The sequence below is a fragment of the Peromyscus californicus genome, unplaced genomic scaffold, assembly GCF_007827085.1.
Source record: "Peromyscus californicus insignis strain IS unplaced genomic scaffold, ASM782708v3 Scaffold_12__1_contigs__length_115047231, whole genome shotgun sequence".
NCBI lineage: Eukaryota > Metazoa > Chordata > Mammalia > Rodentia > Cricetidae > Peromyscus > Peromyscus californicus.
Window position 1 is genome coordinate 90,948,214 of NW_026294413.1, and position 17,960 is coordinate 90,966,173.

The 17,960-nt window shown below is 38.7% G+C and overlaps 1 protein-coding gene across 28 annotated transcripts in view; it reads left to right on the top strand.

The window, feature by feature from the left end:
* The window catches only part of Slmap (sarcolemma associated protein), a 128,371-nt gene extending 111,467 nt beyond the window's left edge, over nt 1-16,904 (top strand). For 15 of the 28 annotated variants that reach the window (XM_052733831.1, XM_052733845.1, XM_052733835.1 and 12 more), the window contains 3 exons: nt 7,428-7,599; nt 11,884-12,018; nt 15,092-16,904. In XM_052733831.1, coding sequence (XP_052589791.1) covers nt 7,428-7,599; nt 11,884-12,018; nt 15,092-15,184 — 400 coding nt within the window. In that variant the 3' untranslated portion in view covers nt 15,185-16,904. Of the gene's footprint in view, nt 1-7,427; nt 7,600-11,883; nt 12,019-13,853; nt 13,944-15,091 lie in introns of all 28 variants that reach the window. The other 13 variants (XM_052733832.1, XM_052733847.1, XM_052733839.1 and 10 more) reach the window with 2 other exon arrangements.
* Nucleotides 16,905-17,960: the final 1,056 nt, after the last annotated feature.

The following is a 17,960-nucleotide window of genomic DNA, read 5'->3' on the forward strand; positions in this document are numbered from 1 at the left end:
ATATGTACCACATTTTGTTTATCCATTCTTCAGTTGAAGGGCATCTAGGTTGTTTCCATGTTCTGGCTATTACAAACAATGCTGATATGAACATAGCTGAACAAGTGCTCTTATGGTGTGGTTGAGCATTCCTTGGGTATATGCCCAAGAGTGGTATAGCTGGATCTTGGGGGAGATTGATTCCCAATTTTCTAAGAAAGCGCCATATTGATTTCCAAAGTGGTTGTACAAGCTTGCATTCCCACCAGCAGTGGAGGAGAGTTCCCCTAGCTCCACATCCTCTCCAGCATAAGGTGTCTTCAGTGTTTTTGATCTTAGCCATTCTGACAGGCGTAAGGTGGTATCTCAGAGTTGTTTTGATTTGCATTTCCCTGATGATTAGGGATGTTGAGCAATTCCTTAAATGTCTTTCGGCCATTTGAGTTTCCTCTGTTGAGAATTCTCTGTTTAGTTCTATAGCCCATTTCTTAATTGGACTGTTGGGCAGTTTGATGTCTAATTTCTTGAGTTCCTTATATATTCTGGATATCAGTCCTCTGTCAGATGTGGGGTTGGTGAAGATCTTTTCCCATTCTGTAGGCTGTCGCTTTGCCTTGTTGACCGTATCCTTTGCTCTACAAAAGCTTCTCAGTTTCAAGAGGTCCCATTGATTGATTGTTTCTCTCAGAGTCTGTGCTACTGGTGTTCTATTTAGTAATACCGTTACTTTTGCTTAATCATTTTATGTATATTACATTTTGAATATGTGGTGATAATTAATGAATAAAGCAAATGTTTACTTGTAACATGAAAGTTAGTAAAAGCAATGCCTAAAATAGGAAGAGGACAAAATAAAAACCTACAATACATACACATATGCTTACATGTGTATGTATTGATTACCTGTGTGGCAGCACATGTAAAGAAATTGGTTTTATTTGTTAATACTTTGAAATAGGGTCACATGTAGCTCAAGCTGGCCTTGAACTTGCTATGTAGTCAAGGCTGGCCCCAAACTCCTAATCCTTTGGCTTCAGTCTACCAAGTATTGTGAATATAGGCATTAACTACTATACTCAGCTGTAGCATGAATCCTAATTGGTCTTATTAATAAAAACCTGGAGTCAGGGTAAATGCTGAAAGATCAGAGAAGCAGAGCAGCCAGCCTCTTGTTCTTACCTTTACAAAATCCTCAGCCTGAAAGAGACTGTGCTCCTGTCTTCTCCCGCCTTACATTCCTCTCTCTGCCCAGCCATATCACTTCCTGTCTCCATCAACCTAGGTGCTGGGATTAAAGGCCACCACTGCCTGGCCTCTGTGGCTACCTGGTGGCTTATCTCTGTACTATGATCTTTACGCAAGCTTTATTTGTTAGATCACAAACAAAATATCATCATACAGCTTGTTTTTTTTGTTTTTGTTTTTGTTTTTTTGTTTTGTTTTATATTGTGTTCTAGACTGGCCTGGGACTTAACTATGTAGCCCAGGCTGGCCATGAACTCTCTCTAGTCCTCCTGCCTCAGCCTCCCTGTAAATCAGTCATGCAGATATCCAGGTTCTTTTCATTTACAACATATTAGATTTTTAGATGAATTTATTTAGTTTGATATTTTTATTGTTTTGAGATAATTTCATTAGGTTGCCCAGGTTGGGCCTGAATTTGAGATTCTATTTCAGCCTCCTCAGTCCTGGGATTTTAGTTGTGTGTCGCCACGCCCCATACAGTTTGTGTTGCTTAGTTATTTTTGTTTTTTAAGTATTGATATTTTCAAGATTTGGAACCTCCTGATTTTAGCTGGAAGCTTTCCTGTATCCTTCCTGGCCCGCAGTCAGGACAAATCTCTCTCACCTACCAGTCCTGCAGCCGCTCAGACCCAAGTAAACACACAGAGGCTTATATTATTTGCAAACTGTATGGCCATTAGCTCACGCTTATTTCTGACTAGCTCTTACACTTAAATTAACCCATAATTCTTATTTATGTTTAGCCATGTGGCTTGGTACCTTTTCTCAGTTCTGCCTTCACATCTTGCTTCTTCTGTCTGGCTGATGACTCCTGACTCAGCCCTTCTCCTTCCCTTCATTCTCTTCGTCTGCTTGCCCCACCTATACTTCCTGCTTGGTTACTGGCCAATCAGCATTTTATTAAACCAGTGTACAAAAGCATTATCCTGCAGCACTTCCCCTTTTCTGTCTAATCAAAAAGGAAGGTTTTAACTTTAACATAGTAAAATTACATATAATAGAACAGTTATCAAGCAAGAATTACAGTTACAATATCTAGTCTATTTATATTTGGCATATTTAAAGAAAATATTTTATTTATCCTATATTTGTGAGTCTAAGGTTTCATATCTAACTTATCTTTTATCATAACCAAGGAAAATTATAATTATAACTATCTAGTCTTCAACTACATCAAATAACCCAGAAAGATATAATATTACCTCTGTCTGGAAATGACAGAGACAGCTGGCTGCCTGGACAATCACCCAAAGTTCCTCTGCAACATCGGGGCATCAATCTTTAGACTATAGGCCTAGTTTCTCAGTCACTTTTCCCTGTGTCCTGTAGAATGTCTGGCAGTCTCCTGTGCGAAGCAAGAACCTGAAGGACCATCTTGCCTTATTTTGGCAAAATTTAGTGGTCGTTTTTCCATGGGTCCTGCATGTCCAGTTGATATAACATTTTGTCAAGCAGTCCAGACAAGAACAGTTGCCCAAATGGCTAACTTTTGCCAAGAAGAAGATAAACTCCATATGGAATGTCTTTGATAAACATCTTCCTCTTTGAAGTAAATTGGTGCTGCCAGGAGCAGATATATCTCCATTGTCCAGAAAAGTCTAAGTTTTTAAAACATTTTAAATGCCATATTCTGTAGGTCTTTGAAGTGTTTGAAGATTACCTACCTAATTGAAATATATCTATGTATACCTAGAAAACTTAACTAACATGACTATAAGTTTGAATATTATAAATGACTAATTATTAATGTGTATTTCTTGAATTATCCATTACAATTTAAATGAGTTACATAAACATAATACTTTAAACAAGAGTAGAAATATACATACACTATAACAAAATTAACTTTAAATTCGTATCAATAAACTAAAATCCATAGCATTGTAAAACATTTTTAAACAAGTTGTTGCTCTTTAAAAGTAGATTCAATAATCTACCCTCTCATCCTATCATATCTATAGCCTATATTTCTATATCATATCCCCCTTTCTTCGTTTAGAAAGAGATTGACTATGACCAATAATAATTTGTAATCAACAACCTAAACAAAGACAGACAAACATCCATAATCCAGTTTTTGGGAAGGTGGGCATAGTTTTCTAGGCTATTTCATGCTGATAGGGGCTGCTGGTAGTCTTATGGAGATCCTGAGAAAATTAAATAATGGTAAAGTCCTGGGAAGACTGGCTATAACCTTTGTTGATAGGTACCATCTGTTAAGGTTCAGGATGTCTGGCTTGATCAAATTTGATCCATCTTAACCTGGAACAAATCCATAGCTCTTGTTTCCTGTGGAAACAAAAGCAGAGCCTCCTTTCCAAAGCAGCGTATCCTTAGGTCCAAATTTTGAAGTCAAGATACCTTCAAAATATACATATTGGTTTAACTGAGCAGCCTTTATAATTAAATGTCTTTCTGCAGTTAAAAATCCCAAAGACAATATAATCCAGACTCTCTGTATGATTTTTATCTTTATGTGGCTTATTTTTTATATTACTTTTGCTTTCTTTTTAAAGACTTTATTTTTTTTAAACTTTCTATTTCTTCATATAACTGTCTATATTCCTTTTCTTCTCTCTTCCAAGCCTATGTATATTTTTACACATAATGTAAATCATTTAGAGGTTTATCTTATCTGAATCTGTCTTATTGTGAATGTATTGTTTAAACTGCAGCATGACTAGGACTGAAATGGCAGCTTTGGCTGCTGGCTCCGCCCACCTCAGCTTCCCAACATGGAGGAACTAAGTTTTCCACCAGCTCTGGGGAAACCATGTTCATTGCTGACTCTCTGAAGCAGTGGGTCTGTGCTTCCATCCAGCACCATGTAGCTTTCTCTTTCTTTCTTTCTTTCTTTCTTTCTTTCTTTCTTTCTTTCTTTCTTTCTTTCTTTCTTTCTTTCTTTCTTTCTTTCTTTCTTTCTTTCTTTCTTTCTCTCTCTCTCTCTCTCTCTTTCCTTCCTTCCTTCCTTCCTTCCTTCCTTCCTTCCTTCCTTCCTTCCTTCTCTCTCTTTCTTGTTCTTTCTTTCTTTCTTTCTTTCTTTCTTTCTTTCTTTCTTTCTTTCTTTCTTTCTTTTCTTCTTTCTTTCTTTCTTTCTTCTTCTTTCTTCTTTCTTTCTTTCTTTCTTTCTTTCTTTCTTCTTTTCTTCTTTCTTTCTTTCTTTCTTTCTTTCTTTCTTTCTTTCTTCCTCTCCCTTCCTTCCCTATTTCTTTTCCTTCCTTCCTTCCTTCCTTCCTTCCTTCCTTCCTTCCTTCCTTCCCTTTTTCTTTCTTTCTTTCTTTCCTTCCTTTTCTTTCTTTCCTTCTCTTTCTTTCCTTCTCCTTCCTTCCTTCCTCCCTCCCTCCTTCCCTTCCTCCCTCCCTCCCTCCTTCCTTACTTCCTTCCGTCTGTACTAGCAAAAGCTATATCCACCATGCACCACACACCATGCTGTATGGCTTATAGACACCACTGTGTACAGTGGCAGGAATCCACCATGCTGCACTTAAGCCCATATGCCAGTGAACCTGCCATACAGGTTGCTCAAGTCCACACACCACAGCATCTCTGTACCTTGGCGTCTCTATATCTCGACCCGCATGAGACATGAAGTAGAAAGCTGTTTTTGGCTCTGTTATTGTGTGTTTAGAAGCCCTTTTTAAACTCTTTTATGCCTTATCGAAATTTGAGAGCCCCGTGTTGGTACGCCAAATATAGCTGGAAGTTTTCCTGTGTCCCGGGTGGCCGGCTTTTGGGACACCTAATCTCTCATTTTTGAGATGTGATTAACGAAATCTAGCAGACTGTTAAAGTACTATTCTTTTTAAATTATGTCAATTTTACTTAAATGTTCAAAATAATGTTTACAGATTTCATGTGAGTAGAAGCATATGGCTTCAAATGTTAGACTTCAGTTGGGTATTTTCTGCTTGCGTGGAGAACCAGCTGTGTGGGATGCTTAGGCAGGGAGAATCCCTTGTGAGACACCCATATCACAACCAAACCAAAACAAAACAATGGGTTCTAGAAAGGTACACTATATCAATACTTACCATTATTCAAGTCATCTCTCTACACTCACATAAACTACATAAGAGATATTAATTCTATTTCTTCCTGCCTGACTACTCTAAATTTATTTGTTAGGCTTCTCTTTACACAGAGTCTTAATGGCCCTTTAGTCTTTATGTTTATTGGCCTGATACTATCAGATTCATCCTTAAGAATCTGCCCATTGTGTAAGCAGCATGGAATATATCTTCTGTAGTTCTTTATTTATAGTATTGAGTCTGATTAAGTCCCATTCTGAAAGACATAGCATTGTCACTTTGAAAATCTTATGTGTTATGTGTGGGTGTTTTATTGCATGTGTACATGTACTCCATGTACATGCATTGCCTGCAGAAGCCGGAAGAGGACAACATTATATCCCCTGGACCTGGAGTTACAAATGGTTATGAACTGTAATGTGGATGCAAAGAATCAAACACAGGTCCTCTGGAAGAGCAAGTAGTGCCATCTGAGCACCTCTCCAACCTGAAGAGATGACTCAGCGGTTAAGAACACTGGCTGCTCTTCTAGAGGTCCTGAGTTCAATTCCCAGTAATCACATGATGGCTCACAACCATCTGTAATGAGATCTGGTGTCATCTTCTGGCCTGCAGATGTACATGCAGACAGAACACTGTATACATAATAAATAAATAAATCTTAAAAAAAAATCTTACATTCTTTTAACTACTTCTAGGAGCTGATTTTTCTCTATGCTAGATAAGTCTTTTTTTTTCACTGTTATCAAAAATTGAACAAGGAATTATTTTTTGTACTGGAGATTGAGCCCAGAGTCTTGGTCATGTTAGCCACTAGAGCTCTACCACATGCTCTACCAAATGCTCTGCTCAGTTTCTGAAAAAGACATTGATGTTCATTCATATCAAGTTACTTTCCTCATGTGTAGATTATTTTTAATAGCAAATTATAAAAATAATCATGCAATTAAAGCTGGAGAATAGCTTTAGATGTTGTCTTAGGTAGGGCTTCTGTTGCTGTGATAAAACATCATGCCCAAAGCAACTTGGGGAAGAAAGGGTTTAATGTATCTTGTAACTCTCAGGTCACAGACCATCACTGAAGGAAGTCAGGGCAGGAACCTGGAGAAAGGACCTGAAGCAGGGGCCATGGAGGTTCGATGTTTATTGGCTTACTCCTCATGGCTTAGTCACCTGCTTTCTTGTACAACCCAGGACTACTTGCCCAGGGGTGGCTCCACTCACACTGGACTGAGCCCTCCTCCATCCATCATCAGTCAAGAAAATACCCCACAAACTTGCTCACAAGCCAGTCTGGCAATTTTCAACTGAGGCTCCCTCCTCCCAGATGATTCTAGATTGTGTCAAGATGACATAAAACAGTGAGCACAGAGGTGAATGTTTGACACAAGAGGACCCTGAGACATCCCTTGATATTTGCAGCATAGAGCTTGTACACATCTAAGAGCTCAAGTTGTGCTTATTCAGAGAGTAAGGTGTAGCAGTCAAGTGACAGCTCCATATTGCACAGTTCAGTGTTCCAAGGCCAAGCTCCACTCCCGGTCTAGTTCCTTGCCATGCTTGCTTGTGTGATTGCGGCTTTCATTTGAGCAGGTTTGTCTTTGCCTGAGTCAGTAGTGATGCCCAGGCTTCAGGTTTCTGACCCATTTGCTTTTCAAGTACTTAATCTTGTAACATAGTTGAAATATGCATTTCAATGTATTATGATATAATTAGTAAAGATAATTTGATATACTAAAGTATATAATTAGGACCAGCATGGGGGTGCTATATTTAATACCAGCATTTGGCAGGCAAAGGCAGGCAGATCTCTTCGAGTTCAAGGCCTGCCTGGTCTACAAAGGAAGGTCCAGGCCAGCCAAAGCTACATAGTATTACCCTATCTCAAAACAAGAAAACAAAACAAAAGCAAAGAAAACCCCAAAATACAATTAGTCATTTCCTTCTATTTATAAAATTTCTACTTTGATGTACATTTGAAAGGATATAGCTTTAAACTTGAAGGGATTTTTGGAAGTGCTTTAATGCCTTTTCCTTACTGAGTGTGTCTTACTTTTTTATACCTTTTTCTCTGCTGTGAAATTCACTCCCTCTCACCTAGTGAAATGCTGAGGATCCTGGGCTTTCTTTGTGTCCAGGGTCTGCTGCGAATGAGTGTCCATGTTTATATTGCAGTTCTCAGAAGCAGAGTTTGGAGCTCACAAGTGACCTCAGCATCCTCCAGATGACCAGGAAAGAGCTCGAGAACCAAGTGGGATCCTTGAAAGAGCAACATCTTCGTGACTCAGCTGACTTAAAAACTCTTCTCAGTAAGGCTGAAAACCAAGCAAAGGATGTTCAGAAAGAGGTAAAGCGAAAAGACATACTCAGCCCAATTATGGTTGGACTTAAAGCCAAAGGCAAATCAGATATCCATGCCACTTAGAAATAAAGAAAAGCAGAATGCATATTACCTGACACTTGACACTTGGAACATCCCAGCCTGGTAATTACTAGCTGTTCGTCCATATCAAGAGAATTTATCAAGTGCTTGCTTCCAAACACACAGACCTAAGAGCTAGTTCTTAATTTTTCTCTAACAGTTGACTGACATGAGAGACTCTTTGTAGCAGATTGCTTGGTCTGTTTAACTATCAAAGAGTGTGTCATGTGAAATGAAGCATTCTTTCGGAAGGCAAATTACAAACCAGGGCAACACTGTAGTGCTGGAGCTATATGCTCCTGGGAAAGTGGCTAAAAAGTCACTTACCCTGCTGTGGTGGCTCATGCTTGTCATTCCAGCACCAGGGAGGCTGAGGCAGGAGGATTGCAGTGAGTTCAAGGCTTTACTGGGTGATAGAATGAACCCTATCTCAAAACACCAAAGTAAAATGTATATACAGATGGGCAAGGTGATGTACACCTACAATCCCAGCACTTAGGTGGAGCAGGAGAATCAGGAGTTCAAGGTCAGCCTCAGCTACATAGCAGGTTTGAGGATAGCTTAAGCTGCTTGAGATCTATGTCAGAAAAACTTAAAATTCACCTATATACAGGCAGCCAAGTGCCTGTTCTGTGGAACTGTATTTCCCCCTATACTTTCTTTTTATCTTCACAAATATACACACTTAAGTTTCCATGTGATTCTGCTTATACCTTAATTTCATTAGCTTTTGAAATAATCATGTGAAGGATGGTGAGAGGTTGACTTCAGAAAGGACTCACCCCAGGTCTTTCTGAACAGGATAGATGCAATTTAAAGCTGACAACAGGGCAGTAAAAGTTGTGTTCACTCCTGCTGGCCTTCCTGCACTGACTCCTGTCAGCTAAGGATGCAGGTTCATAAAGCCTGTCTGCTCATCAGGAAGTACTAGCCGTAAACTTGCTTACAGGCAAGATTCTTCATACGATAGAAGGAAGTAGAAGACAGCGCTTTGTCTTTACAAAGGAATTTTCTGGAAGTTGTTTTTAGGAAATAAGAGTAATGCAAGTTTCTCTTTGCACTTTGCCTGGAGTATCCTGAATTTGGAAATGATTGTTCTTCTGTCTTTGTGCTTGTTTCTAAAGGAAAAAAAAATGGCAACAGTTTTAATATTCATGTAGACACATTGACTTTGAAATGTTCTGCTTTACCTGCTTAAGGATGTGTATTTTAGAAACATCCTCATTTGGTTGAAACACAAATTTTGTGCCAAAGTAAATATCCTAATATTTAATACTGTAAGCACTTTGTGCCCTTCCTGTCCATGTGCCATAATTCTTTCAATAGTTGGGAAGAATTTGTGGTGGGAAGATGATTCTGTTGTATGTTATTAATGAATATGCTAGCCATTTGTTGCATTATTTGTTTGCCTGCTTTCAGTCCCTGAATGATCAGTGCCAAGTGCTTTAACTGTTTCCACAAATGGCGTGGCATGTTGTCACAGCATCTAAAGTGTTGCTGGTCTCTGGATTGCATTAAATGCAGCATATTTGGAAATATGTCTGAGCTTGTTAGTATGTTCTTTCCTATTTTCTTGTTCACTGTTTTTCATTGTGAAATGATGTATAGTCATCATATTCCTTTGTAATGTGAATTGCTCTGTTTGTCCTTCTGTCAACATATTGGATACTAGTCTGTAAGTAAAAGTTTTAATGAGGTTTTTATCTCTGTGTAATACACTACAAATACATTATTACTTTTTAGTAATGCATATTTACTTCTTTTCAACATTTCCCTTTGCTCTTCTTTCTCTCATGGAATCATGCTTAATGTGCTCAAAAACCCTGATTGTGTGTCTTCAGTACTGTAAGAGGTTAAACTATTGTAAGTTGAGCAACCCCAGATATTATTATTATTATTATTATTATTATTATTATTGTTATTTTTTTGTGAAGAAGAGCCACAGGTATTGGTAATATTATGTGGTATTTCTCTCTTGAGACCAAACTCACTGGTTACTTCAAAGTTATAAAGCAAGAGGGAACAGAAGTGATATCCAAGCAAGGTGTAAAGCTAAGGCTGCAGAATGTGACCTTTGTTCTGCTGGTTAAAGCTTTATCTATGATAATTTTTATATAAATAACTCCAAAGAAAAAGTGTGAGAAATAATTAATTCTCAATAGTAAAAGAATTGTATATCATCTTTATATTTGATTTTATAAAGCATCTATGTATTTTAATTTAATGAGAATATCTATGATCCAAGAGTTCAACCAGTGTGTGGCATACACTTGCAATCTGCATACTTAGGAAGCTGAGAGAGATAGGTCTCAAGTTGGTGCCAATTGGGCTACATAGACTCTGTCTCCAAGAAACCAACCAGCCAACCAGAGAATACATAAAACATTGAACATCTAATCTCCCTGAAAAGACTGACTCAGGGTTGGTGCTTGCCTCCCCTGTCTTCCTGTAGGGCCAGAGTCCTCCCCATGCACTCCCCTGCTTGAGCTAAACAGCAGTACCCTGTGACTGTGCTGCTCTCTTGTGCCATGCTTCACACTCCTGAAATGGAGAGATGATGAAGTGTCCTGATGTAGAGGGCAGTATGGTGTAGACATGGTGGAAAGGGGAAGGAGAGGGAAAGTTTGGTTGACAAAGCACTTTTGACTTGTCCTCTTTTAGCAGTTGGGAACTGTTGGATGATCACTGAGAACCGATGGCGTTCTAAGGTGCAAAAGCTACTCTAGAATCACTGGCTTTTCCTTGGCAGCCTCCCAGCAGCCTTCTGCCTTCTGGGAGAGTTCACAGACCCTCACATCAACCCGAAAAAAGCTGTCACAAACAAATCCATGAATTTTAGTCTTTGGTTCATTTTCTGGTGTATTTCCCAGGGCTGTTCAGGGAATGTTCTTAAGTAACAAACAAATCATTTCTTTCATAGCTTCCTTCTCCTTCCTGGTAACCTCTGACCTCTAACCCTGACCTCTTCCCTGCCCACTTCTCTCCTAATGTCTTTACACATTTTCATCTTTCTTAGACCTTGTCTTTATTGAGTATTGAGGAGGTTCTCTCCACTCCAAAGTGCTTGCATTTTTCAGGACCATTATTATAAAGGTGTCCTTTGTTTAGGTAGAGAAGAACTGCAAACCTTCCATTTTCTTAAGCTGTGCTGAGAACAAGAGGAAGAGCCTTTCTGATAGACCACACTCATGGGATATTGGTTTTCTATTCAGTCCTTGTCTTCCTGTCTTCCTTCTGAAACACTCAGAGATGGCAGAATGGGGCAGCAGAAGTGGAGACAGAGGCATGCCAGCAGCAGAACAGTGTCTCTTTGGGAACCTCGTCTTCAGTAAGCTGCAGCATCTAGAAATGGAACCAGTCTAGAATTCCAGCTTCTTGGGACCATTAAGAGATCAAGCCACATTTTATATCACATTGGTTTGACCTGTCTTCAAGGGGTAGTTTGTGTGGAAGTCATAAGTTATTTATATATATTCATATTATGTCTATATATTACACACACACACACACACACACACACACACACACACACACACACACACACGGTTTTCAAGAGTAGAACATGGCTGGTTCCTTTATGGAAATTTTTCTATCAGAAACAGATTTTAAAAAGTCTTTTAAATTGGTGCTGATGGACTTTAAGTGTCAGATGCCCCAGTCTCTGTGGTGAGTATGTCAGAATCATTTCTCTGCCTTATTTGTCTAGGAAACTCACTGATAGGGCACTGATGATATCCACTAGTGCTGAGTAATAGAAGACTTAGTGAAAGTTAATGCTTTTTATTTCAAGAGTAAATAACTTGGCTAACATGGCTTCCTTTTAATTACCAGGAAATACATTTAGACCTAACTCTGCCTTTTAATTAGGATTTGTCTCTACCTGTTTGTCTTTTGCTCAAAGGAAAAATTTCCAATTTCCCCTCTTCTCACTTGATGGAAGAAGTGACCCTTTATATTATAAACAGATGACAACACGGTATGTTCTGTTCTTTGATTTTAACACCAGCGCAAGAAAAATCATTACATAGGATTAAGCCAGCATTAAAGATTTCTTACTATGAGTGCCAGGGACTTATCTTTCTTGATACAGAAAGGCTTGACTTTGGTGTTCAACATTATTAAGCAGGGCCTGTTATATACCTGACTAGAACCATAACTTCATACCCATTTTAAGTCTAGCCCGCACACTCTTTTTTTCTTTACCTTTAGTATGAAAAGACACAGACTGTACTCTCAGAACTGAAGTTGAAGTTTGAAGTGACTGAGCAGGAAAAGCAATCAATCACAGATGAGCTCAAACAGTGTAAAGACACCCTGAAGCTGCTGCGAGAGAAAGGAGCTAATGTAAGTGTTTACCAGCTCAGCTCAGCTTCCATTGAGCGGGATGTCGGAGGCTTGAGAATGGTTTTCAGAATCTAACAGCCTGGGCACGGGAGAAAGGAGCTGTTCATGATGAATAGCTGTGGTAGAACTTCTGTGCCGTGGGATTTCTTTCCTTCTTTTTAAATAAGAATTTGCCCCTTTGACTTACACCTGCAGAAGAGCTTGAGGCCTGCCTGGTGGAAAACAGCTATCCGTAAGACAGCTTGGAAGAACTATCTGGTTTGCCCAGTTTAGTCTGAAATTTTGTCTCTAGGTCACCAGTCGCCTTTTGTTTCTTTCCTACTGGGAAATGAAGCCGGTGCCACCCGAGGAGACGTGGTACACACTGGTCCTTAGCCTTAGGTGGTTTCAGAAAGCAGGGCTTGAGTACAGTTTTCGTTTCTGTACTGGTAATGTACATTCCTAAAAGCTTCCTGCTTATTTGGCATCTCTCAGAATTCGGTAAATGGACATAGCGCTTTCTAATGTGTGTTTGAGAGAGAGATGGGGACCGACGGGCACAGAGATGGGAAAAACATTCGACTGTAAATTTAGTTTGACAACACTTGTTTCTCACTTGGGAAGAAAGGTCTTTAAGGCGAAGTTATACTAAATACATGTCGTGTTGTTTGTTGTGGTGAACATTGCCTTTGTGGGCCCTAACTGATGGCTGTTCAGTGTGGTTGGTTGTGCTCTGTCACAGCTTGGACACTGCAGTGGACGTGAGCCACATGCTTCCTGTGGCCGCTCACCTTGCAGCACAAGCACAGATGAACGATGTTGCATGGCCATCCAGTTATGCAGTTTTCACAGAATGCTCACGAGTTGTGTCCAGCTGTCCTTTGCTTACTAAAGTTACAGATTTTAGACAATAAAAGATTGCAGGTTAGGTAGGAGCCCTTTAGAAATGGAAGGATTGAAGACTTAATGCTAAAGAAAAGTGGATTACATTTATTTTTTTAATGCATAGAATATAGAAATCTTCTAAAATCAGATCATAATGATTTGATATCTTTTCTTTTGTGTTAATTCATACCTGATTATAGAATTTCAGTCCACTTCCTGCTAAATTAACCTACAAAGACATCTTGCATGATCAGAATGACCCCTCCTGTGCTCTTACTATTTATAGTCATATAAAACTATTCACCTTCAGGATGAATTTACCTTTTTCACCATATGGGCTTATATTTCCAAGTAATTCCTTTCCCCTTAAAAAAAATCAGATATGGTTAGAATAAAGGAAAGTATTCTTTGGCTTTGGCTACCCATTTATCATACATTGTGCCACACCTCTTGACCCATCGGGTTCACATTATCACAGAACATGTATTTTTAAGCTTTAAAGCAATACCATCTCAAAAGTGAAAGAATTTTGGTTGGAAGGAAAATGGGTTTCAATGAAAGAATAAAATATACCCTATCCATTGCCATGGAAACATATCTATTAACTAGTGGACTTCAGATGTGAAACAAAAATAATATATTGTCAAACAGAGCATTGCTTGATAAACTGACATCGGTGCTCTGTCTGAACTTGTCACATTTCATTAGAATATTTGTGGACAAGTACATTGACTCTTGCCTCCAGCTGCTCCTTTTGAAGTAGTCATTTCTTAGCATACGTGTCCCAGCCCATCATTCTGGATTGTGTTAGATGTCTTTAAAATGTTTGAATTGGTGCAAAACCTGAATGGTGTACTTCTGTTACTTCAGTCTTCCTCTTCTTCTTCTCCAACCACCCCCTGGGGTCTAAATCATCTTATCTGATTGTTTTCATAGCATAAAATGATTTTAATATCCCTTCCCTTCTTCAGCCCACCATATTACAACCTGTCCCAGCCGTATTCATCGGCCTATTCCTGGCTTTCCTGTTTTGGTGTTTCGGTCCATTGTGGTAGAGAAAGGTACAAGCACTACTGTTGAGTCCTTGTCTGTTTGTCACTGTCACCTGTTCGTGCCATATTTGTAATAGAGTGCATGGCAAAACCACACAGATATGTTATTACCTGACGCAAACCCTTCATTTAGTATGCTGTGTATTTGTGTCATATTAATGAACAATCCACTAATCACATAACATTATGTCTTGTTTCTTTTGTAGTAATGCTAACATTAATTAACCCTACGTTAACCTCTCGTTAATATGCTTCCTTTAACTGAGTCTTTATCTCTAGCAAACTGGAGTAAGCAGTGAGTTTCTGCAATAGCGCCACCCACGTCCCAGTTATGTTCAATCAGATTTGAATGAGAAATGAAGAGTTTGCATCTTTGAACTTTTAGCCAGCTGTGTTACCCTTTCTTTCTTCCTTCCCATCCATGGTGTAGAGTTTTTTCCCTTTAATCCTTTGCCTGTTTGCTGTGAAGACGAAAGAAAGTGAGACTAGTCTAATGAACCACTGGCTCACAGTTTCAACTGCAGTGAGAATTTACATGTGTGATTTAAGCAAGCTCTGTAACAACCTTTTGAGCTTTGATCTGCAAATTAAGAATATTTCTCAAGAATACTGTCAGAATACCAGTAAGAATAAAGGTAGCAACCAAAGTAAATGGATTTTATAAATCCTCTGAAAGCTGACTGGGAAGCCCATCTGTGCTTTGCCTTTAGCTGATAATAGAGTATGCTTATCAGAGGAATCCTATGGACAGGGCCTTAGTGCCACTGTCCTAAACCTCATCTGATTTGTGTCTTTTTTGGATCAAGCGGGCACCATTCATCTGTCCCATCTTAGAACTCTGGTTTTCATAAACTGTTCAGCAGAATTGTACTGCAGGCACACAGTAAATGTGTGTGGCAGGCACAGCCCAGAACTGTATTTAGAAGTAACAAACTTGGAAGCTGTCCAGAACTTTCCTGGGCTGTTCAGGCTTCACATAATGGTCCCACTGGTGTGGTTCTCCCTCATTTCCTTTCTTTCTACACTTACCTTATTAATGCAAGCGCAGAGTTTTCTGATGGTCTTTTATCCATGGGACTCAGTTCACCAAGGGGTTAAATATATATGAAAAGAGACGGGGAGAATGTGATATTGACTCTCGGTTTCTTTCCACACAGAAACCCTGGCCCTGGATGCCCATGCTGGCCGCCCTGGTTGCGGTGACAGCCATCGTGCTGTATGTGCCAGGTCTGGCCAGAGCTTCTCCGTGACAGTGTCTTGAGTGTGTACACCGCCCTCCCTCTAGAAGCTGGCATCACTCAGGCTGGGGACAAGCAGAACCATTTTCTTCCTTTTTACCTCTTAAAACAGCAAAGTGCAAGAAAGAGCTGGAGGGTCATTGCTTTAACTTATATAAAAATATATCTGTCTATAGAGAGGATATAAAGTTGTGAATTTATTCGGTTTTTCATGTAATTTTTAAATTAGTATGTTGAGATTCTGAATATTATGGTGGCCTAAAGTAGGCTTCTTAGTGCACCAAATTATTTATACCATAAATTTATAGATATTTTACTCTGAATTCTGATGGCCACATAATTCATTTTTCTGATTCAATAACTACTCAAACCGAACAACCAATACATACATGGGAAGAGAGGCCCTGTGTGCTCAGTGCCTATCAGTTTGAATATATACACACACATATATATATATTTTTTTTACATATTTACGCCATTTTTACTTGTTATAAAACCACTGAGCTATTGGGAACAAGACTTAGACAATTATTTGTGTGGGTTTTTTTTTTTTAAAGGAAAAACACATTTGGAAAATATTCTGTTATAATGATAATTGGGAGAATATATACATGTTTGTTCAGCCTTAATGTGACTTGAAGATGTGAAGGACATCAGCTTAGAAAAACTTTCATGAGAGATTGTATTTTCTTGAGCAAACTGAAATATTTCTGGGAGCAAAAACATAATTGCATAATTTCAGTGCAATCAACCAAACTGTTGAGTGAATTGGAATGTAACTTACTAAACCTCATGTATTTAAGAAATGTTTTCTTTAAAAGCCAAGTTATCTTCTCATATACAGCAGTTTAGAAAGCATGATTTTTTTTTTCTGTCATCTGTTCCTCCAAGCATGTTTAATTGAAGGAAGAATTATATCTGTTTAGATAAGCTTTTATTGACTTAATTTGGTTATGATATGGAGCTAATTCACATTCAAAGTGAACTGATGTTACCTACCAAGATTTCTTGCTTGGGTAAACAAATGGTCATTTCTTTTTATTGTTAATTGGGACAGCCTGTTAATTAGTAGCACTATTCCCAAGATTGGTAGTGTTCCATGCACAGTGACACACCTAAACACTGCTTGACATTATACATTTAAAACACAGAGGTTAAAGTTTAGCTATGGTTTTGTGCAGCACCATAGTGATGTCAGTATCCTAAAGTATCACATAGTTCAAGTTTCTTCAGTCAGTGAAGACTGAGAGGGAACGTTGGTGAATTGGCTTGAATGTTCTCTGAGAGTACCCGGATCTAGCCAGATATTGAGATAGGAGTTTAGGATATCATTTGCCTTGTGATGTTTGGCATCATTGTTTTTACTTTAAAAGTTGAATTTTAAGCTCTTTGGGATTGTTGTCAGGAGAATCACTAGATTTCTGGAGGAATTAGCCACAAATGACTTGTAGAAAACGCTGTCATATAGTTCATTTTGCCATTCTCTGTTGCAGGAGCCACTCCACCACAGAATGCTGATATGCCAGTGGTACCCAGTACCTCTTGTATATAGTTATTGCAAATACTGTTCCGAAATGCATAACTTCAAAATTACCTTTTTTAAAGTAAATAATTGTTTGAAATCTATTTTGTAAAGATAAAACGTACAATAGAATTTCTGGAGTACAGATTAAACTATTTGCACTAACACACGTGATGTGCATGATTTAATAAAATAACTTTAATCTCCCTATGCACGTTTGAGTTGTATATCATTGGAGTTCTTAGTGCTGACTCTACCGTTCGGGTGTCCTTAGCCTTTGCTTGAAGTGACTTGGTGTTAAGCATATGTGAGATGTTTGTCAGGGTTTAAAAGAAACCAGAGCAGTTTCCTCCCAAGTTTTACCTAACTTACTGTTGTACCTTTTCTCCTTTTAATATGGTCATTGTTAAAATGTGACTCACCCGCCAGACTAATGTCATCAGATGTAAGGCCTAGTGTCAATATTTACTTTACCCACATCAAATAAATGGAATTTTGTAGTTACTTCCAGTTTTTCCTCAAGAATGTAAGTGAGCCTGTTCATAAGCAGTACCTCCAGTTTTTTGTTTTTGTTTTCCTTCAGTTTCCTTATGGTTAAACAGAGCAGGAGCGTTACAAGGTAGTAATACTCATTGAAGTCTAAGCACAGCAGTTAGAAATTGTGTGCTAGTTTAAGGCCACCTCAGACTACAAAGTAAGACTTTGTCTCAAAAAATCAGCAACAACAAAATCAAAACAAAACTAAACAACATGGTGTTTAACGTCACAAACATCTGTATTAGCTCTTATTTCTAAGTCTCATCATCTTTGTTAATCAGGAGCAAATCACATTATTTTCTGGAAGTTTCCATTTCATCATCTGGAAACTGAGAAGAAAAATGTCTACATTTTTGGTGGTGGCGTAGATATTAAAAAGCTAACGTAGCCGGGCGGTGGTGGCGCACGCCTTTAATCCCAGCACTCGGGAGGCAGAGCTAGGCAGATCTCTGTGAGTTCGAGGCCAGCCTGGGCTACCAAGTGAGTTCCAGGAAAGGCGCAAAGCTACACAGAGAAACCCTGTCTCGAAAAACCAAAAAAAAAAAAAAAAAAGCTAACGTATAAAGGTAGTGCCATTCAAGTATTGTGTTTATGGAATGTCATAATGAAAATGTATTGCAAATGGTAAAGTTTTAGGTGAAATAGTACATCTAATTTTAAAGAGATTGATAGAAACCCCGAGACAGCACTGTTCCCTTTACCGTGGTCTCTGTAGAATGGTGTGCTTGG